Source organism: Misgurnus anguillicaudatus, unplaced genomic scaffold, assembly GCF_027580225.2.
Source record: "Misgurnus anguillicaudatus unplaced genomic scaffold, ASM2758022v2 HiC_scaffold_32, whole genome shotgun sequence".
Classification (NCBI taxonomy): domain Eukaryota; kingdom Metazoa; phylum Chordata; class Actinopteri; order Cypriniformes; family Cobitidae; genus Misgurnus; species Misgurnus anguillicaudatus.
The window spans coordinates 1,964,057-1,987,017 of NW_027395282.1; the positions used below are offsets into that span (position 1 = coordinate 1,964,057).

General features: G+C 38.0%; 1 protein-coding gene across 8 annotated transcripts in view; it reads right to left on the reverse strand.

Moving 5' to 3' along the window:
* Positions 1-22,961, reverse strand: part of LOC141348976 (glutamate receptor-interacting protein 2-like) — a 187,059-nt gene that overhangs the window by 13,421 nt on the left and 150,677 nt on the right. For all 8 annotated transcript variants that reach the window (XM_073865566.1, XM_073865571.1, XM_073865569.1 and 5 more), the window contains exons 9-19: positions 22,633-22,802; positions 15,089-15,229; positions 13,165-13,317; positions 12,082-12,271; positions 11,455-11,600; positions 10,599-10,679; positions 6,424-6,487; positions 5,642-5,787; positions 2,488-2,632; positions 2,122-2,261; positions 1,041-1,223 (exon numbers count right to left, since the gene is read on the reverse strand). In XM_073865566.1, the coding sequence (XP_073721667.1) occupies positions 1,041-1,223; positions 2,122-2,261; positions 2,488-2,632; positions 5,642-5,787; positions 6,424-6,487; positions 10,599-10,679; positions 11,455-11,600; positions 12,082-12,271; positions 13,165-13,317; positions 15,089-15,229; positions 22,633-22,802 (1,559 nt within the window). The remainder of the gene's footprint in view (positions 1-1,040; positions 1,224-2,121; positions 2,262-2,487; positions 2,633-5,641; positions 5,788-6,423; positions 6,488-10,598; positions 10,680-11,454; positions 11,601-12,081; positions 12,272-13,164; positions 13,318-15,088; positions 15,230-22,632; positions 22,803-22,961) is intronic.

The following is a 22,961-nucleotide window of genomic DNA, read 5'->3' on the forward strand; positions in this document are numbered from 1 at the left end:
TTCTGGTCTAGGGTCACATATTACAAAAAAATGACAAAAAAAATGATTTATATGGCGACAAATTACCAATAGTATTTTTTTATTTAGGTGAAACTAAATAAATAAATAAATTTACTCATTTTTTTAAGGTAAGTGGTTGCAATCAATTTATTTAAGCAACATAAAAAAAAGAAAAACAAAACAAAACTACACATTTTTGTTTAAAAAAAATGTTTAGCTTAAATAAATTGATTGCAACCACTTAAACAAATTGAGTAAATTGAATGAATCATTTTTTTCAGTACACTTAATGATATAGAGAAGCATTCACCTTAACTTTTACTAGTTAAGGTGATGACATGAAGCTCATACTAAAAAATACTGGGTTGTTTTAACCAACACATCCTCATCCCATGGCGTCAATATTTGACGACACTTGACCATGCGTCAACAGTTGACGCGGAGGGTATACCTTTCGCGTCATTTTTTGACGAACTGGGGACTTCAATACTATTAGGTACGCAAAATTAAACAGTTGTCACCTGGCGTTGGGGTTAGGTTTGGGTAGGGATGTCATTATGTAAATCTAACCCTAAACCGACGCGAAAATGGTAAGAAAATAGGAAAGAGAATGCAACGGATTTAATAGTATTGAAGTCCCCAGTTCGTCAAAAAATGACGCGAAAGGTATACCCTCCGCGTCAACTGTTGACGCATGGTCAAGTGTCGTCAAATATTGACGCCATGGGGTGAGACTGGGTTGGTTTTAACTTATAAAACTTATTTTTACTTAACTTAAGTAAAATATGAGCCACCCAACTGTTTGGTAACCTAGATTGTTTTAAGTCATGGCTTCAAGTCAAATAGAGAGATTTGCTAGAGTAATTTAACCCATCGGTTTGTCCACAGGTTAAGAACAACCCAGCAAATAGTAGCAATAAGCATCAGTACAATAGATGAGTCATCTTTAGTTAAATTTTATACCAGTAGTTATTGATTTTTAGACTAAAATATGTTGACAATACAGATGTGAATATTGACCAAAACCAAGTCAATCCCACCTTGGCTGCTATAACCAGCATCAATGCCCGAGCCGTCCCACGATTCCATAGCCGAGTCAACACTGGGAATGGTGGTAGAGTAAATCTCTGACAGCTTATTGGTTTTCTGAGAGTCGGTCATGTCGTCTTCATTATCGCTAAGATCATTATCCAGGTCGCTATCTTTCTTCTTGTCATCAGGTGCTGATGGGAGAAATGACAGGCAACGTTTTCTTTTAAGTATCAAGTCAAGCCATTAGTTAGAAATTGAAACACCATCCAAGTATGAACACAAATCCTTTAAAATCTGATGAAAAATACACTTCGTAAAACATTTAAAAATAAATAAAAAATTTACCTTATCCCAATTCACAACGGTAAGCTTTTAATAATTATTTATTATTTGCTTGGTCAAGTCGGATTTCGCAAATTGTTCATTGCGATTGTTTCCGGAAAAGGGGCGTGCCGCGGGAGGAGCGAGTCACGAGCAAGCAACACTGGATAACTTATAAACAAAGCTGTTGCGTGAAATGACTTATAGCGTCCTTGGTTCTCGCTCTCCCGCTGATTGACATGTGGGCGTGCTTTTCCGGGGAAGTGCCCATAATAGAAATGATACGCAAGGTCTACCCATGCTACGTAATATGTACCCATGTTCGAAAAAAAACCTTTCAGAAACTTGTACGAACCCTGGCAGAGAAATAGTCCGTCATACGGCCAAATGCTTTTTTGACATGAAATAATGCATGAAATACCGTTAGCCTCCCTTTAATCTTTAAAGTTTTAAGCGACGATCATCAAGACGAAGCACATCACTAATACAGAAAATGACTCGCAAATAATTGCAATTTTATGTTTTAAACAAAGATGGCGACAGAGAGGCAAAAGTTACATATTGCAGCTTTTTTTTACATTTTGCATCATTCTTTTGCCAAATTACTAAATCCAAAAATACTACTTGTAATATAATTTACAATAATATGTTGCTTTTTGGATAAAATGTGACCTAGACATATTTTGATAGGTTTCATATTAACCCATTACCTCCAAAATAAACCCATGACATTTTGTTTTAAATGAAACATTATGCACGATGACTTACAGTCAGTCTGTTTCTTGATTTTAAGGGTGACGGTTTCTCCTGCCATCTGCAGCAGATGTATGGCTTCGCTCAATGGTTTACCCTTCAGACTCACACTGTTGATGGCCAAAATTCGATCCCCAACATGAATGGCTCCAGTCCTGTGTCAAGATAAACCCATGACAAAGATATGCATGTCATTCTTAACCAATTGACATTTTTCCTTTGGGATGCTACAAAATAAAGCACACACACACGACCATTTCAAAAACTAAATGAGAAATAAAGGGCACAATGTGCTCCACAGGAAGCAGGGCAGCTGAAGGTTTCATACTCGCTCTATGTCGGGAGGTTTGGTAGTCGACCTGTCTGACCTGGTGGGCTTACCTCTCAGCGAGACCCCTCTTGGTCAGGCCCGAGATGATGATGGGGTCAAAAGGCTCCTCTGTGCCGGAGATGGTGATGCCCAGCGGGCCGCCGTACCGTTTGAGCTCCACCGTGTAGATGATGGAGCCTGTTGACTCCTGCTCATCTGGAGGGAGTAAAGGTGGGAAGAAAAGGGAAAATTAATTGACATTGACTAATTCAGACAAAATAAATCATGATTTTACCTATTAAAAAAAATGATTTTGTTTTATAATAAAAAATTAACCATTATAAAGCAGGAAACCAAATGTAATTATATGATCTCCCATACATTGTATATTAGAGGCTATTATATACCTATTTTAAATCTCTAATGTAAAAAAAAAATGTTTAATAGTTTATTTAAAGTTTAGGATTTCTGCCAAAGCGTATTGGGTTTGTTGATGGGAACTAATTGGCAATGGTTTATTGCACAATTTCTTAGTCAGCTGTGAAAAGTCACCCGATCCATGAATGAGTCATAATGAATGCGCTGAAATCTGATTCACAATATCACCTTTCCTCGAAAAACATGACAAGCGCAACAAATGCGGCAGAACATGTTGCCATATATATAAACACCTGTCATTTCAGTGGTTTAGAAAGCAGTTTTATAATTATGCAAGCCGGGCCAACCCCTTTTGCGGGATGCCATGTTGAGATTGCATGATAAATGAAATACAACTCACTTTATATCTATTCAGACACTGTCAATTTTACTTTTAAGGATTAATTGAGTATTTCTCCAAAAACATGTCAGTGATGCTGCACCTGTGCCAACGCCATCAGATTTATTATTTCATTTTGGCAGATGTTAAAATAAGTACAAATTTCCATTAAATCCCCAGCAGACTTATATGAAGAAGAATTACAAGACGGTAAAAGGTAGAGAATATCGAGGCGTGGTAAAATAACCAAAAATAAGCAATTGTACAGCTTAAAATAACCAAATGCATAGCAACGCCCTGGCAGCCAACTACAATAGTAGTGAGTTTCTCACATGCATGCATAACTTTATGACATCTAATTCAAAAATTATTTTAAAGAGCATCTTAAAATGCTACATCCAGACATTCATTCAAATCAACATACTATTGATATGCAATGAATAATTCAACAGAATCTGCATAAGAGGCATTTCAATTTTCAATTTATTTGCTCTTGGAGCTGGAAACTGATTACCGTCTTAAGATCGACTCGTGCATTTTCACTTCAAAGGAAGGATAAGACACAATGACTGAATCAGAGTGTTGCTACTTACACCAAAAATAGCTTTACCCGCTTTAAACCAGAGATGTTGAATGTAGACACTCTCTATTATGTCAACAAATATATACACACTGATATTGTTTGTTTGAACAAATATATTTGATAAGTTTAAAGTCTGGACTCTTGTTTTTTTTTTAAACATTTGATACAAATATTATGCTTGAACATGTTTGAAAGGCAAATATAAATTTTGATTATTACATATACACAAAAGTGTGTCATTTTAGTTTACTATTAGCAAACTTTTTAGAAAATAGGTCAATAACGTATTATTACAGTACATCTAAACTTTTGACTGGGAACATAATTGCAAACGAGATATTACCCTGAAGTGCATTTGTAAATAGTAAAACCAGGTATTTACTGACACCTGGTGGTCAGATGTAGAAATGCATACTGACATTTTTAAAGGCACTATTTAAGAAATAGTTCACTGATAATGATTTCAACAGAAGATAGGGAGTCACACACATTTGTGATGGCACGCGGGTGAGTAAATTATCAGATTTTTCATTTTCAGTAAACTAATACTTTAACCCCTTAACTGTTGATGTGCATCTTCAAATGAATATAATATCTTTTGGTCTAGAAGCCTAATCTTGATCATGTTTAAGAGAAGTGAAGTGTCTGGAGTGAAAATATTAAATAAAAAGTGTTATAGCATTTTACTTGTATTGTAATAAATAAAAATAATTCAATAAAGTAAATATTTTATACATAAAATTATAAAAATTAAAATGTTTCACATCAGAAACGCTAAAAATTTTAAGAAATAAGTCTCAAGTTGTTTTTTACAAAAAAATATAAGGTTTGTGTCACACTTTTAGTGTTTTTACCAGCAACGGCCACTAGGCGTCATTGGTTTGCTGCATACTCTTGTCACAAATTAATAAATTACTGTCACTGCATTACTATTAAAAAAGGTTTTAAATATGAAAACTACTTCTTAGAGCTTTCCAATGATATATATAGGTATTCAACATTGTTGTAGATTTATACTAGGATATAGTGTTATGAATATATAACAATGAATGTGCATTCCCATGGAAGGGGGGTCATGTAACAAAAACTAAATTTTTTCTTTCATCAGGTGACCTTCAAATATGAACTTTCCAATAATATATAGTTTGTGTAGATTGTTTAGGTTTAGAATAGAGTATTAGTGTTACAAATATATAACAACATGGGCCCACCGGTGGACCTGTGGCATTTTAGAAACTGGCTCTCACTATGTCATTTCTTTACCAAAGTGGTGATGATAAATGAAATTTACACACCTAGAGCTTTCAAACAATATATATTTTGTCATGATTGCATAAGAATTCACATGCAAAACACTGAAGTAAACGTAGCCGTCCCGCTGGTGGGACAGTGTCATTTTGCAGGATATAATTGTTTTGAGGCATATTATTCTACATTATTTATTTTATAAAACACTGTTGAAATAATTTTTTAGAGGTGTAGACCTTTCCAACGATATATACTGTAAGTTGTCATGATAGATAAAAATTTACATCAAAAATATTGACTGAGGTGTCCCGTATACAGGATGGGCGACAGTTAAGATTAATGGTACATAATAGTTGCATAAAGAAAATGAAGTATGAAATGTAATAAAAACACACAGTACACAATTCTAAGTAATATGATGGTAAACACTTTACATTCTCATAATATTTTTTGTCAAAAAATAAAAAATTAAAAATTAAATAAAATTCTCAAAAAAAAAGTACACAAATTGTGTCTAGACATGATGATTCTCATTATCGTTTTTTTTACAATAAGAATAATCACTGATTTATAAACAAATATAAAACTGAATGCTAATGAGACCATGAATGAACCGTAGCTGGAGATGAACACACACCTGAGTTGTCTTCGTCCTTGCGTATCTTAAGCTTTACCAGGTCTTCACTTTGTTGCAGGATCTGGACAGCGTCCTCCATGGAGCAGTTCTCCAGACGGATGTTATCTATGGCTAACAGCTTGTCTCCTGGCTCCAGAGTTCCTGTTCTGCAAAAAGTAACCATGAAATGAGCTTCAGGCCCAGAAATAAACACAAAACAAGAGGGAGGAAGCAAAGTGAGCACTTGTTATGCTTTTCTGCAAAGTTTTGACTTTTTTATAACATGGTGTTGGTGTAGCTCAATTGGTGGAGGATTGCATTAGCAGTGCAAAGGTCATAGGTTTGATTAGCAGGAAACAGACATTATGATGAAAATTAAACAGTGCTATCTTGAAAGCACTGTATGTTGCTTTGGATATAAGGTGTCTGCCAAAGCAAATACATAAATGTGAACAAAATTAAGACCTGAAATAAGTCACATGGACCACTATCATGGTGAGTTTTTATGGCCCAGTAATAAATTGTATTAGTTTGGCGCCCTCTACAGGCATTACAGACATTTGGACCATATACTGTATATAATTTAACAGTAACATGGATTTGGACTGATATGAGGAGTAAATGATGACAAAATTGTATTTTTGGGTGAACTGTCCCTTTAAATATGTTTACTGGCTCATCTGCAGAAAATGTCTGTTTTAGATATGATACCCACCATATTGTATGAGAGAAAAGACAATCCTTACAGCCTTTATTGCACCATGTTGGTTGTATGAGTTTATGCACACACGTGTCTGTATTACCTGTGAGCCATGCTGCCTTTTTTAATGTCAGAGATGATAAGAGGCTCTCCCGGTTTCTTACTGGCTGTTGAAAGAGTCAAATACACAACAAACAGCGCACAATTTCAGTATGCTTCGCACATATGCACTGTTTCAAAGCAAAAACTCTTATCTGCATCCAGCATACACACGAGGCAGACGTTCAGAGAGACATTTCTCCCACACACTGAAGGAATAATACATTTAAGACCAGTTTTCAACCGTCTCAAGTAAAAATGATCAGCATCCAGCGGTTTTGTGTTTTCAAAGTGGAATCATATGCAAAGTTATATATTTCTCAGACCAAGTACTGTTTTTACATTGATGGAATTACATACTAATTGTGAGAAATACAGTAACATGCCAATATTGAGTCGTGCATGTGGCTCGTCATATCAAAATATGTGTTCGCCGCGCTGTGTGCGTGGCTCATTGTTGCTTGTCGCTCGTCCTGTCAAAATATGCGTTCGCCACACTGTGCGTGTAGCCCGTCGTGTCAAAATATGTGCTCATCGAGTCAAAATACGCGTTCGGCACGTCATGCGCGTTACTCGTTGTGTCAAAATACGCGTTCGCCACGTCGTGCCCATGACTTGTCGTGTCAAAATACGTGTTCACCACGTCATGGGCAAGACTTGTCATGTCAAAATATGAGTTTGCCGTGTTGTGCGCATGGCTCATTGTTGCTTGTGGCTCGTCGTGTCAAAATACACGTTCGGCACGTCATGTGCGTGACTCATTGTGTCAAAATACGCGGTCCCACATCGTGGGTGTGACTCGTCATGTCAAAATATGTGTTCGCCGTGCTGTGCGTGTGGCCCGTTGTGTCAAAATATGCGCTCATCGAGTCAAAATACGCGTTGCGCGTGACTTGTCGTGTCAAAATACGCATTCGCCACGCCGTGCACAAGACTCGTCATGTCAAAATATGAGTTTGCCGTGTTGTGCGCATGGCTCATTGTTTCTTGTGGCTGGTCGTGTTAAAATACACGTTCGGCACGTCATGCGCGTGACTCGTGTCAAAATACGCGTTCCCACATCGTGCGCATGGCCCGTCATGTCAAAATACGCGTTCGCCACGTCGTGCGTGTGACTCGTCATGTCAAAATATGAGTTTGCCGTGTTGTGCGCATGGCTCATTGTTGCTTGTGGCTCGTCGTGTCAAAATACACGTTCGGCACGTCATGCGCGTGACTCATTGTGTCAAAATACGCATTTCCACATTGTGCGCATGGCCCGTCGTGTCAAAATATGCATTCGGCACGTCGTGCGCGTGACTCGTCATTTCAAAATACGCGTTCACCACGTTGTGCGTGTGACTCGTCATGTCAAAATATGTGTTCGCGCATTGTGTGCGTGGCTCATTGTTGCTTTTCGCTCGTCCTGTCAAAATATGCATTCGCCACTGTGCGCGTGGCCTGTCGTGTCAAAATATGTGCTCGTCGTTTCAAAATACGCGTTCGCCACGTCATGCGTGTGACTCGTCATGTCAAAATATGCTTTCGCCACGTCGTGCGTGTGACTCATCATGTCAAAATATGCGTTTGCCACGTCGTACCCAAGACTCGTGATGTCAAAATATGAGTTCACCGTGTTGTGCGCATGGCTCATTGTTGCTTGTGGCTCGTCATATCAAAATATGCATTCGGCACGTCGTGCGCGTGACTCGTCATGTCAAAATACGCGTTCACCACGTTGTGCGTGTGACTCGTCGTGTCAAAATATGTGCTCGTCGTTTCAAAATACACGTTCGCCACGTCGTGCACGTGACTCGTCATGTCAAAATATGCGTTCGCCGTGTTGTGCGGGTGGCTCATTGTTGCTTGTGGCCCATCGTGTCAGAATATGCGTTTGCCACACCGTGCGTGTGGCTCGTCGTGTCAAAATATGCGTTCGCTGAATCATGCACGTAACTCTTCGTGTCAAAATATGCGTTCACAGCGTCGTGCCCATGGCTTATCGTGCGCGTGGCTTGTCGTGTCAAAATATTCGTAGAGTCACGCGCACGATGCGGCGAACACTTTTTTTGACACCACGGGCCACGCACACGATGAGCCACGTGCACAATGCAGTGAACGCATATTTTGACACGACGGGCCACGCACACGATGAGCCACCCACACAACAAACACATATTTTGACAAGACTTGGATAAAACATGAGATTAAGCGAGTATCTGGCAAATTTGAGTGTCTTTTTAATCCTCTTCATAGCATCTGCAGCAGACACGTATTTTAACATGACAGGTGATGCACATAAGTTTACATGACGTGCCGAAAACATATTTTGACATGACGAGCCACACACATGACGGGCTACATACATGTTGTGAGGAGCTTTGCATTGTGCGGTATCAGTGATGATTTTGTGTTAAAATGAAACAAAAGTTGTTTTAAAAGTTAATAACACAGATATGTGTGTATTCTGGGACAATGCATTTAGCGAGTTCTCTCAAAACTAACACTGATTGTGTTGTTTTTATACATCTGTAGCTCAATTGGTAGAGGATTACGTTAGCAGATTAAAGGGCACAGGTTTGATCCCAGGGAACACAAATATGGAAAAAAATCTATAACTTATAACGCACCGTAAGTCGCTTTGGATAAAAGTGCCTGCAAAATGTATATATGTAAAATTCAAACATTTTCACATTTTGCAGCCTGTAGGACTAAACACTACGAGAGTCCTTTCGCTAATGTATAGAGTTGTATGCAAGTTTAATGGCCCACGATCCCCTTGTGTTTATCAGAGGAACGTCAGGTGGAAAGAAGCCAGACAGGCATATGATCTTTTTAAGTAAACAACTCCTCTGAAAGCCTGGAGTGTTAACAGCTTCTTACTAAAAATGAGTTTGGATTCTGGGTTGTAACATCAGCGGGGAGGAGATGTGTCATATTGGGTGGTCTGGATTGGTATGTGTTGCATTAGGAAAACGATATACAGATACAAATAGGGACAGAGCATATGACAAATATAGCAGATGTCAAAACAGCGCATGTGGGTTTATTTTACAAGTTTTAATTGAAAGTTAAACTGAGAACTAGGTCGGGGGGTGTTATAAAAAAACATGATCAAATGTTTTTTTTTTCTCCAAACACATCAGGAAAGTTGAACAGATACTTTACAGTACATTTTTGACTTTTACAGAAGATATTAAGAGGTTCACCGTGCTTTCATTAACTTTATATCAAAATATAAAACACATCAGGTTTGTGTTGACAGTCTCACAAAAACTGCATGAATTCCCAGCAGTCTGCTGTAATGCAAATCAAAATCTCATCTAAATACTTGCACAAAACAACCAGGACTTATTTACCATGAGACTTTACCATGTTATACAAAATAAATGGGTCAGTGACAAAAACAGTTTGGCAAGATGAGAAATTCAAAAATCTTTAAAAAAAACTTGTTTTAAAAGCACGCATCAGGTTTATTTCAATGCACATAGTGTATTTATGTTCATTTTAAGCAATAAAAAATTACATTTGTACCATTTTATGAAAGTAAAGACTGAATTGACCTAAAAATGTCAAATGGTGTAACCGCCAATTGCGCCAAAGAATGAGAAATATTCAATATTTTATCCACCTTGATGACATGTAACCGTAATAATAATACTTTTAAAATATCATTTTATTGCTTATTTCTAAATGTAAATTTTAATGCATTTTTGTAATATTTGTCCGGACATATGCTGAAAACAGTTCTGTTTTCTAAATAATCTTTGACAAATTATGTAAAAATTAAAATATGTAAAAAAATCATATTACACTAAACTAGATGATTATATTTTACTCCACATTTTTCATGAATATATTTATATTTTCATTTAAAAAAAAAATAGTTACACCAATTGACCGGTTACACCACATTGACATTTTTGCAATTATCCCCCAAAAATTCTTTCAAAATAAAATAAAACCAGAAATTTTAGACTTGGTCCTCAAAAAAGAGAATGTATGCAAGTAATCTGCAAATGTATTTTTAAATGTTAACACTTTTACATTTAATTGAACCATACAGAAATAATTAACGTCATGTCATTGACCCAAATAAGACCCAGTTTTATGGCAATACCAAGAGTCAGGCTATATGAAAGTAACCTCCACAGATGTCATAAGAAGAACTGATATAAAAGCAGAAGTTTGTCATCATACCACTGATAGTGATGCCCAGTTCAACTCCTCTCTTCTTCTGCAGTTTCACATGGAAAGTTCCACTGCTAGGCACAACTGACTCTGTATTAAGAAAAAAAAACAATATTAGGGACAGGTCTTATCCTAATCCCAGACTAAAATGCATGTTTGAGCTGCCTTAATTTAAAAACACCTTGCACTGACATATCTTAACATACACTCACCTAAAGGATTATTAGGAACACCTGTTCAATTTCTCATTAATGCAATGGTGTAATGGTGTGGGAGGTGTTTTCTTGGTACACTTTAGGCCCCTTAGGGCCAATTGGGCATCATTTAAATGCCACGGCCTACCTGAGCATTGTTTCTAACCATGTCCATCCCTTTATGACCACCATGTACTCATCCTCTGATGGCTACTTCCAGCAGGATAATGCACCATGTCACAAAGCTCGAATCATTTTAAATTGGTTTCTTGAACATGAGAATGAGTTCACTGTACTAAAATGGCCCCCACAGTCACCAGATCTCAACCCAATAGAGCATCTTTGGGATGTGGTGGAACGGGAGCTTCGTGTCCTGGATGTGCATCCCACAAATCTCCATCAGCTGCAAGATGCTATCCTATCAATATGGGCCAACATTTCTAAAGAATGCTTTCAGCACCTTCTTGAATCAATGCCACATAGAATTAAGGCAGTTCTGAGGGGAATCAAACACAGTATTAGTATGGTGTTCCTAATAATCCTTTACGTGAGTGTAACTAAGACCTAGTCCTGGATTAATCTAAACCCTGTCCGGGAAACAATCGCACAATCGTACCCCCACCCAAGTAAAAAGATAGAAATGTGTGATTGAATAACTTTTGGTAACTGACCTGCCACATCAAACTCAATCTCTAGTGCGACTTTATTGGCCAGAGCAGCATCTCGAAGCAGCTGATTGGCTTCTTCCAGCGTTCCATCTTCTGTAGGAATTCCATTAATGGATAAAACTCGATCACCAACCTGGAGCAGTCCACACCTGCCAGTCAAAATGAATTCAAAGTAAGAAAAAAGTCTGGGAGTGGTGGGATGTCTGGTCTTATGCCACATGATGTCATTGGTGGTTTGGACATTGTTATGTGATTACTAAGCTTTTTGGACGTTCTGCATGGTTACTAGGACATTGCTAAGTGTCCATTACGGTGTTCCAGGTTGTCACTAAGGCATTTCAAGGTGGTTGCTACACTCTCAGAAATAAAGGTACAAAAGTCACTGGGACAGTACCTTTTCAAAAAGGTACACCTTTGTACCCAAATAGTGCATATTAGTCCTTCAAAGTACATATTAATAGTTCAAAGATACATATTTGTACCTAAATGGAACATATTAGGACAATTTTTAAAGGGTACTGCCCCAGTGACAACTTTTGTACCTTTATTTTTGACAGTGTAAGGTATTAGGTGATTGCCGTAACAGCATGCGTTTGTGTGTATGGTTTAGTCCCGACTGTAAGACTTTACCTTTCGGCTGAGCTGTCGGGCTCTATGAAGCGGATAAGAGGAGGGGCAGAGAGGGTCTCCGTTGCGAATATCCCACCTTGTAGCTGTACCCCAAAGCCATTTAGAGGGTCTCCTCTCAGTGTGATCTCACTGGACTCTGTGTGCACTATCTGACCTCCGGGACCCACAGAACTTGAAGCTAAAGATACAGCTGAACACAGACATATTGTCATATGAATGTGCTTAATGTACATACATATTTGACACATCAGCATTTTTTATCAGTAATTGGATTTTTTTAAGTGGGCTATTGACACAAAATTTACACCAGATGTAACCATCAGGCCAAACATTGAATTCATACAAAGAAATCAGAAAATTTAAGTATACAAGTTGAGTCATAATAAATAAAGTGAAATGACACAGGGAACATGAAAATAACAAGGTGTAAAATGGCATAGAAAGCCAGGAGATTACCTGAAATCCAAAACATGTAAGGAATTATTGACGACGGGCAATTGAATTGCAATGCGGTGCAATGCGGCACAACGCGAAGCGAATTTCAAATAATTCAAAGGACCGGAGTCAATTATTCCTCTTAAACCTCTTATTTCACCTGTGCCATTTATGTAAAATGTTTAAAGATACAAGGGAAATGTTTTGTTATTATTTTTGAAATGTGCAATATGTCCATCTGGTATTCCAATAATATTTTAATATTTCAGTGAGGACTTGACACGACAATGATAAAGCAATGTACAGTATGAGGTCATTTTCACTTCATTATGTGCTGTATAGCCCTCTAATGAGCTCATAATGACATTGGGAATGTTTAACCCTTCAAGAGGTCATAATGATTTCATGCAAATAGCCCTCTAATGAGCTCATAAGACATTATAAGCGTTTAACCCTTTAAGAGGTCAATGATTTCATGCGAATAGCCCTCTAATGAGCTCATAAGACATTATAAGCATTTAACCCTTTAAGAGGTCATAATGATTTCATACAAATGGCCCTCTAATGAGCTCATAATGACCATGAAATGTAAAGCCCCAGATGATGTCATACAGTAATGCTCAAACACACAAAGAAACAGTCACCTACACGAGCTCTTGCTCTCTTTCTTCCTCTGCCTCCTTTTGAGCATTGAGTTTCGTGGGCTCATGGGAGGGGCAGTACGGGGCAGCGTGTTGGATCCCTGACTGGTCATGCCTGATGTGGTGGTGGAGCCCGGAGAGAAGTTAGTGCACACTACCGCTGGGGAGAATAAAGAGAGAAAGAGAGAGTGTAACCACATTACAAAATAAAAGCTAAGAGATGAAAAAGGCTTCAGTCAAGTTCACTGCAGGTTAATGGTCCGTCTCCAACAGTTCCCTTGCTAGCCTTTTTTAATCGGTTCCACTTCTCTAAGTTTTTGTTAAGGGAGGGGACGTTACATCGCATTTGGGGGTAAAGAAACTGCTGGGAAGTACATGTCTGGGTTAAAAGCAATGTTCCGGATTAATGCAATTCGAATGAAATGAGATACTGGTTTCCGAAGGTTTCATTATTATTACTGTATTATTTGTATCTTTAACTCTTTATATCTCGTCAATTAAGAGAAAACATTTGCATAAAAAACATGTTTCTAAAGATTTTTTTATGTTAATCTGCAATACCGTGATTATCCACTAGATGGATAATCCGTGCAATTACCCAATTTATGAAAACACTGAAGCAAAAATGTTATTTACTAATTTTAAACTTTGTGTATGTTTTGATAATAATTCTGAATCTGATCTCTAAAAAAATTCCTAAACAAAAATGCAATTATTTCAACTTTTTGCTAAAATATTCTTCTTATTTTTTTTCATATTTAAAAGTTTATAAGCAGAAAAAAATATAGATAGGATGAAACTTTTTTTTTCCCCGTTTTGTTTGTTTGAAAGCATAAGGTCTGATCTATTTTTTTATTTATTTGTATGTTTATATATTTTAGAAGAAGGGATTCTATGAAACTTTTGTGCAAATGCTGGTCTGCAACTTTTCAAAAAGAAAATGGCTGGCGGGGAATGAGTTAAAGGTGCAATGTGGAACTTTTTGAAAAAATCTCTATACATAACTATATTATCAGTGGTGTATAAAGACCTTACACAACGAACTGTATTGTTTTTATGAGCTCAGAATGAGCCATTTTTATCTAAATACACGGTGGGTATCCTTACATGGAAGTCGCCGTCATGTTTCTACAGTAGCCCTAAACGGTCAAAAAACTGTTTTACAGTGTGCATTTCGTCCCTACGTTGTCTCAGACAATGACATGTTTGTCCTATGGCAGCTATTGTAAATTCTCTTTGCGTTTTAAAATGAAGGTTGGTTGTAATTTGCAGTTTTACCCCTAGATGCTGTTAAATAACCCACACTGGACCTTTAATGCTACAAAAGCAAATTTATTTACATTTAAATGGCACCTATTATGGCCATTTTACAAGATGTAATATAAGTCTCAGGTGTTCCCAGAATGTGTTTGTGAAGTTTCAGCTCAAAATACACCACAGATCTTTATGATGTCATGTCCAAAATTCCCTATTTGGGTGGGAGCAAAAACGCTTTTAATGTCTGTACCTTTAAATGCAAATGAGCTGATTAAAACAGTCTGAGACAATAGTATCTAGTGGACAGAGTACAACTTGCTGAGCGTGTAAACTATGGTAATGCAGAACTGTAAGTGGGCGGGGCTTTGTCAGTGTGACCTCACATTAATAAGAGAATCAAAACGGCATGTCTAATGACTGATTTGGTTTAATAGGGATTTAAAAACAAGGACCGGGTGGATTTTTTCATTGTATGGTGGTTATGTACACACACTGCCAACACACATTATGTCCAATCACCTTGTAAAAGTGGATTTTGCACAATAGGTGCCCTTTAAATATTAATTATTTAGCAAAGGCTTTTAAAGTGGCTTACAAATTGGTATAAAGCGAGCACAGATGAGACACATTAAAGTGTTGATTTAATTAAAAGATAATGTGATGCATGTAGTTACATTTACAGTAATCCTGAGAGCTGGATGGGTTACTGGAACCAGAGGTCCACGTTCCTGTTTTACAGTGAGCAGGGTGTTGAGACTGGCAATAATTCACACAGGGGTCCCAGCAGTGAGGGTGGTCGCTTTTCAGGATTTTAACTGCCAAACACACAGAAAAAGTTAAATTACTAAATGACTACTTGAGTTATTATTTAGCTGCTCAATTACACAGGTTATGCAAGCAAACAAGGCATGTTTCTGATATTATTTCATTGTGCATATGAGTATAAATAAGTCCCAAACGACACAAATCTAGATCCGCACCGGAGTCGTCTGCTGTCTGGGTACTTAAAGTACCTTATCGACGTAATGTGCCCGCTTCGTAACTTTTAAAAACCCGCATCAAAATGCACAAAACCTGTAGTGGACATTCCACGAATGATGCAGCGATATACAGTACACCTGAAGCAAAATATTTTAAGTAATGCAGAAATGTGGGCGGAGGTACGTATGAGTTGAAAATTTGGATTATGACAGATCTGAAAACTCAAATCAACTTAGTGTAATGTTTCTGTTCATATGCGACATGTACTGTAAGAACACAGCAAGGCTTTTTCGATAGTGCCTCATTAATACTCATTTGAACACTGGAATAATTCATATGTCAAGGGTCTGCCGAAGTCACATTTGAGGGATTACATCCGTCTGTGATGCTGTTTGGGGAAAATGATTGCGCAGGCAAAACAAAGAGGAATCTCATTAGAAAGCAGGCTAATGAAGTTCTCGGTGCTAGAGGCGGGCCGTATAATTGAGTGCTTTTGTGTGCACGCATGCTGTTTTTCATTTGCTTGCAGAAATGCTGTATCTCGCAGCGCTCATCCTCAACTGAGGCCAGTAGGTCTGAAAGTACTGAAAGGATTGAATTTTAAAATGACACTTGAAACAAGTGATAGAGTAACTGAGTATTAGAATGTCCCTGTCAATCAATCACATGTCTTGTAATTTAAGCCTCAAAGGACAACGTGTGAAGATATCATTCGAAAATGTTTTAACTTTATTGATCTGGCTGACCTTAAAGGTCCACTTTTTTTGAAAATATGCTCATTTTCCAGCTCCCCTAGAGTTAAACATTAGATTTTTACAGTTTTGGAATCCATTCAGCTGATCTCCGGGTCTGGCGGTAGCACTGTTAGCATAGCTTAGCACAATTCATTCATCTGATTAGACCATTAGCATCGCACTAAAAAATAACCAAAGAGTTTCAATATTTTTCCTATTTAATACTTGGCAATACTGTAGTTACATCCTGTATTAAGACAGACGAAAAAAATAAAATCTGCGGTTTTCTAGGCCGATATGGCTAGGAACTATACTCTCATTCTGGTGTAATAATCAAAGACTTTGCTGCCGTAACATGGATGCAGCAGGCGTAGTGATATTACGCACTGCCCGAAAATAGTCCCCTTGGTTACTTTCTATTGCAGGGGACTGTTTAGTTCCTAGCCATATCTGACTAAAAAATCACAACTTTTACTTTTCTGTCGGGCTTAGTACACGATGTAACTACAGGAGAGTCAAGTTTTAAATTGAAAAAAATATCCAAACTCTTTGGTTATTTTTAGTGCGATGCTAATGGTCTAATCAGATTCAAAGGATTGTGCTAAGCTATGCTAAAAGTGGTAGCACCAGACCCGGAGATCAGCTGAATGGATTCCAAAACGTAAAAATCAAAACTCTAGGGGAGCTGGAAAATGAGTATAATTTCAAAAAAAGTGTCCCTTTAAGCAACTTGAAGGTCCAAAAGTTTTTAATGTACTTCATGCTAATGTATTCATGTCCTACTACTTTGTGCATTGCTATTTAACTGTGTGTCTTCCCCTTTGCCATGCTGGAAGGGGCCACCTTAAACCATGGTAATTAAAACAAAGCAAGCATCATGAAGGTGCACGGCGGGTGTTGATGCGATGTGATTTCTGCCCAGTGCTCTGAAAGTTAAAGTAAAGAAATTCAATGAAGTGCAAATAAACAGCGGGAGTAACTATGAATCTTAAACAAGCTTAGACCAGCCAAGCTAGGGCCAAATCCCCTCTAAAACCAACACCTAAAGGGCTCGTTATAGTTGTGCGTAGGTCCTACGGCGTAGCCACGACTGCGTAGGTTCCACGTCAGTTTTCATTTATACTTTTGCGTCGACGTGCAAACACACGCGCAGACCGCTGGTAGGCAGTAACCACGCATGTAACCACAGCAGCAGCGCAAACGTCAAAGAAGAAGAAGCAGCTTGGCATGTTAACCCACAAACGAAGAAGAAACGGCAACTTGTTTTGTATGTTTTGAGAAGACCAGCAAAGATGGAAGTAAACAAACAGCGACTTTTGTTGCAGTTTGAGTTAAATCACTCATCAGCTTGGCTCATCTTTGTTTTCACCGTCGCAAACGAAAATACCTATGATGCAGTTTTTTTACCTAATGGGAGGGGTTCTGGTGGACCAATCACAGCGCTTGCGGTCCGCTGTTAAATATTTTGCGAGCTGCACGTCAGGCTACGCAGAGCTACGCACAGGCTACGGATAACCTACTGCGTAGAGCTTACGCATGACTATCGGGCTTAAACCTGCTAAAACTAGGCCAGCCAACCCGCTTAGGTTAATTTTATCTCCTACTTTTAGCAGGAGTAAATGATCTGGGGCCTCATTAAAAAAATGCTGCGTTGAAACCATCCTACATTTGATCTTACAATAATTTATCAAAAATGCATACGTGTGATTCATAAAATGAACGTATGCACAGAAAACGCGTGTACCCTTTTCTTTCAGATGTGAAATCTATAAATCGCAAATGAACTTGGAGCAGTTTCAGATCTCCGCCTTTGAACGATGCCTAATTAATGTCGTAGACATAAAAAAGCGCTTGGCAATGTTTAACCCCTTTTCAAACAGCAAGAATGGCTTATATTTCCAAGAACCTGCAGCAATTGGACAAGCAAAAGTGTCTGCTCAGATCCTGACGTGGCGCTAGTTTTTATAAATATGGACTGTGTCGTGGATTTTTGAGTAGACACACTTCACGATCAAATCTGTGTGTACGCATGCTTTATAAATAAGGTCCCTAAATGCCAAATTTGCATTTAGTAAGAGCAAGACCTGTTTTTTTTTTTCCTTTAAAGATATCCCTAAAAACTCTGAAAAAAAAGAAATATATTGACTTGTGTACTCTTGATTGATTTACAGAATGTCTACAGAGTTTGGTACTTCATCCTAAAGCTTACTTTTTAAGTAAAAATGGAGGTGATGCTTATTATGGCTTTGAAACGCCATAACCAAATGATGTGACATTTGTAATGTAGCTTAACCCTCCACTGTCTCTACATAAGAGGATTGTGAGATATATGTGTGTGTGTGTGGTTACACGTGGTATTAATGAAACCTACGGCACTTTTTTAATCTTCAGTACATTACTAAACAGCCGTCACCTCACTGCAGTGCAGTTTGAATTAGCATTGCATTAGCATCATGTTTGTATTTCTGTCACATGGGCATAGACGAGACACTTTTTGACAGGTTTTCACAAGCCAGGTTAAATACGACTATCGGTTCGTCTGTGCGCCAATGAGGCATCTCCTAAAATTTGAGAGCTAAATCCCTCATCCTGGTGGCTTATGCTAAGCTCCTCTGCAATGTCGCTAAACGCAACTCTGTCTGTTGATGTGGGAATTGAGAACACCAGGAATGATGACCGTAACGTCTCCCACGCGGACAGTGGCGAGGGAAGCTTAATTTGTGTAAGGAGATTACTATATTAGGCTACTATTATCAAAACCACACGCCAGCAGGTTACTAGCACTTGTGATTAGCGTCAGTTTTGGCTTACTTGCTAATAAATGTTGTGTTTACAAAATAATAACAAAAAATCTTATTTAATTATAATATAGGGTGACCATACGTGCCATTTTTCCGGGATGCGTCCTGGCCAGGATTTCGTATATTTGTCAACCACATACATTATCAGGGTTTTGGACAGTATTTTATCTGGTCAAGCTCTGGGACCAGCTGACACACCAGCTAAAACCAGCTGACCCATCAGCTTGACCAAACTAAAAGACCAGCTTAAACCGGTTACTTCCATCATAAACCAGCTAAGACCAGCCAACCAGATTCTTAGAGACGTATAATAATATTTTATACCTCCTTTTTTTTACTGATGCACTAAATGAGTCAAAACATCAAACTTTACATATTTGCTTCATAAATCTGATCCGAATTGTATCGTAAGCAACCAATTGCTGTGCATCAGCCACTAAATGTGGCAGTTTTAGTGAAGTCTTCCACTAGTACAGTGCAAGAATTGGACTAAATTGAAATCATAGGTCATATTGATGTTAACAAAGTGCCACATTTCTAGTTTTAACAGTGCGTGGCTATAATGACCTCCATCTTTGTATTGGCCTGATCGCTGTTTGCACAAGCTGTGCCATTATGGAATACATTTGTGCACCCCGCTATAATTCGCTATTGATTCGATTCCCAAAGAACAGCTCGGCACCTCATGCCGTATTTAATAGCGTGCACTAACTCAGGGTTTTAAAGCACTGCAGTCTCCACCATTAGGCATCTGTTCATCTCTAGAGTTTGCATACAAACTGACCGAAAATAACTAATGGAGGTCTGCATGCAGGCTTGGTTTGAGATCTGGCCGCTGTCTGTTAGTTTCTGGGGTGAGCGGGTCCATGATTACATCCATCCTGCGGTCTAAAACTCATGGGGCGACATCAAGCACAACGAGAAGCTAATTAAATGAGATGACAGAGCAGTCTTAGGCATCCGTTTTTTCCTGTCCTCATTTCAACATCGGCTGGGCACTTCAGAGAGGACACATGTTAGGTTTGTATCTCCTTAATTAGTAGGAGAATATTATGACCTCCTTTTGAGCAAACAGGAACGCAAATAAAAGACACAACAATTACCATAATCAGAGTCTGTTGTATACTTAAATATAGCAGAACCATAGCTGGTTAACAATGTACATAGTGTACACTACTGATGTATATATGGGTATCACCAGGTCTTAACACCCGTGATTTTGCTGTGTAGCAAAGATGGTTAACAATGTATCAGACTTTCAGCTGGCATAAAATAGAGGAATCTCAACTGATTAACAATATAGCAGAGGTAAAACTGTTAACAATATTTCGGCTAGTTAAAAATACAGCAGAATCTTAACTGTCTAACAATGTAGCAGTCTCAGTTAGTTAACTATACACTATAGCAGCATCCCAACTGGTTTAACAATATAGCAGACTTTCAACTGGTTAACAATATGGCAGAATCTCAACTGGTTAACAATATAGCACTATACAGTAGCAGACTTTCAACTGGTTAATAATATGGAAGACTTTCAACTGGTATGGCATAATCTCAACTGGTTAATAATATGGCAGACTTTCAACTGGTTAACAATATGGCAGAATCTCAACTGGTCAACAATATAGCAGACTTTCAACTGTTTAACAATATACAGTAGCAGACTTTCAACTGGTTTATAATATGGCAGAATCTCAACTGGTTAATAATATGGCAGAATCTCAACTGGTTAACCAGGTAGCAGAATCTAAACTTGTTAACAATATTGCAGAATCTCAACTGGTTAACAATGTAGCAGAATCTCAGCTAGTTAACATTAAAGTATAGCAGAATCTCAACTGGTTGACAAGTTAACAGAATCTCACCTCTTTAACAATGTAGCAGAATCTCAGCTAGTTAACATTAAAGTATAGCAAAATCTCAACTGGTTGACAAGTTAACAGAATCTCACCTCTTTAACAATGTAGCAGAATCTCAGCTAGTTAACATTAAAGTATAGCAAAATCTCAACTGGTTGACAAGTTAACAGAATCTCACCTCTTTAACAATGTAGCAGAATCTCAGCTAGTTAACATTAAAGTATAGCAGAATCTCAACTGGTTGACAATATAGCACACTATCAACTGGTTAACAATCTGGCAGAGTCTCAACTGGTTAATAAAATATAGAAGAATCTAAACTGTTTAACAAATATAAAACAGTTTCAGCTGGCTAACAATATAGTTGAATAACACTACTTAAACTTAACCCTTTAAAGTTTCAACTGGTTAATAACATTGCAAAATCTCAACTTAACACTATAAATGAGCATCAACTGGTTAACCAGATAGCAGAATTTCAACTGGTTAAATATAGCAGACTTTTAACTAGTTAACAATATGGTAGAATCTCAACTGGTTAACAATACTGCAAAATCTCAACTGGTTAACAATGTAGCAGAGTCTCAGCTAGTTACAGTAACATTAATGTATAGCAGAATCTTAACTGGTTAACAATGTGGCAGAATCTCAACTGGTTAACAATGTAACAGCGTCTCAGCTAGTTAACATTAAAGTATAGCAGAATCTCAACCGGTTAACAATGTGTCAAAAGCTCAACTGGTTTACAATGTTGCAGAGTCTCAGCTAGTTAACATTAAAGTATAGCAGAATCTCAACTGGTTAATAATATAGAATAATCAAACTGTTTAAAAATATATCACTGTTTCAACTGGTTAATAAAATGGCAAAATCTCAACTTTACAGAATAGCTGAGCATCAACTGGTTAACAAGATTGCAGAATCTCAACTGGTTAACAATATAGAAAACTCTAAACACATTAACAACATAGCAGTTTCAGCAGGTTAATAATTGCAAAATCTCAATGTGTTAACAATATAGCTGAGTCTCAGTGCTAGAGAACATAGAAGGATCTCAACTGGATAAAATATAGCAGTCACAAATGCTTACCAATATAGAAACATTTCAATTGGTTAACAATAGTCTTAACTGGTTATCAGTACTGCAAAATTTCAACTTGTTAACATCTCAAGTGGTTAAAATGTATCAAAATTTCAGCTGATTAACAATAAACCCTCAAGTGGTTAAGAATAAAGCAGTTTTAACTGGATAACCCCTTGTGAAAATTAACACGTGGTCAATTTTCGTAAGGGACAGTATAGCAACCTAGAATCCTAACCCATTAGCATTTCTACCATTTCTATATATTCATACAGTTTACAGTAGGTCTGACCCAAGATCAATTTTAACCTGTTACAATCATCTGAGGCCTAGTCCACATGGACACAGGTATTTTTATAACCTGAGTTTTTCCTCCTGCGGTTTATAAAAAAATCCCGTCCATACATGCTCAATTTAAAAGAAATCTCTGCCTACACGAGAGGTCAAAAACATGCTATTGCGCACTATCAAGAGCATGCCACACCAGCAGGCGGTGATATAACCCTAATCGTAAAGCCACGTTGGCCAATCAGAATCCTTAATCAGAAGGAAAAACCCCAGTTTTACTGCACGACAACACTGCAACCCGCGTTTCTGAAAATCCTCACCCTGGCAGGGGTTTTCAAAAATTTTCGGTTTCAGTGACCTGATACTGCGTTTATTTTGCGTTATAAAAATACCCGTGTCCCTGTGGACAAGGCCTTAGACTAGACCTAATCCATGTCTGAAAACTTCCCCAAATGCCATTCCCCTGTCTCTCACCAGTGTCCTGGGGTTTTCCGGGCAGGCGGGTTTGATGAGCAGGCAGGATCTCTAGTTTGGTCTGATCAGAGGTGCTGGCCAGCAGCTGTGTCGCCTCCAGAACTGAACAGTGCTCTGTGCTGGTCCCATCTATAGACAGAATGTGATCGCCCACGTGTAACGCTCCTGACCTGAGGTGCACAGAGAGAACTGCTAGAACTGTCATAAACGTGTGACAACATCACATCAAAACGTACTTGAATGATAAACACGGTCCATGGTTTTATGATGTCAATTTCAATTGTAATTATAAATAAACCATGTTTGTATTCCTGTTTTGTTTTAAATTT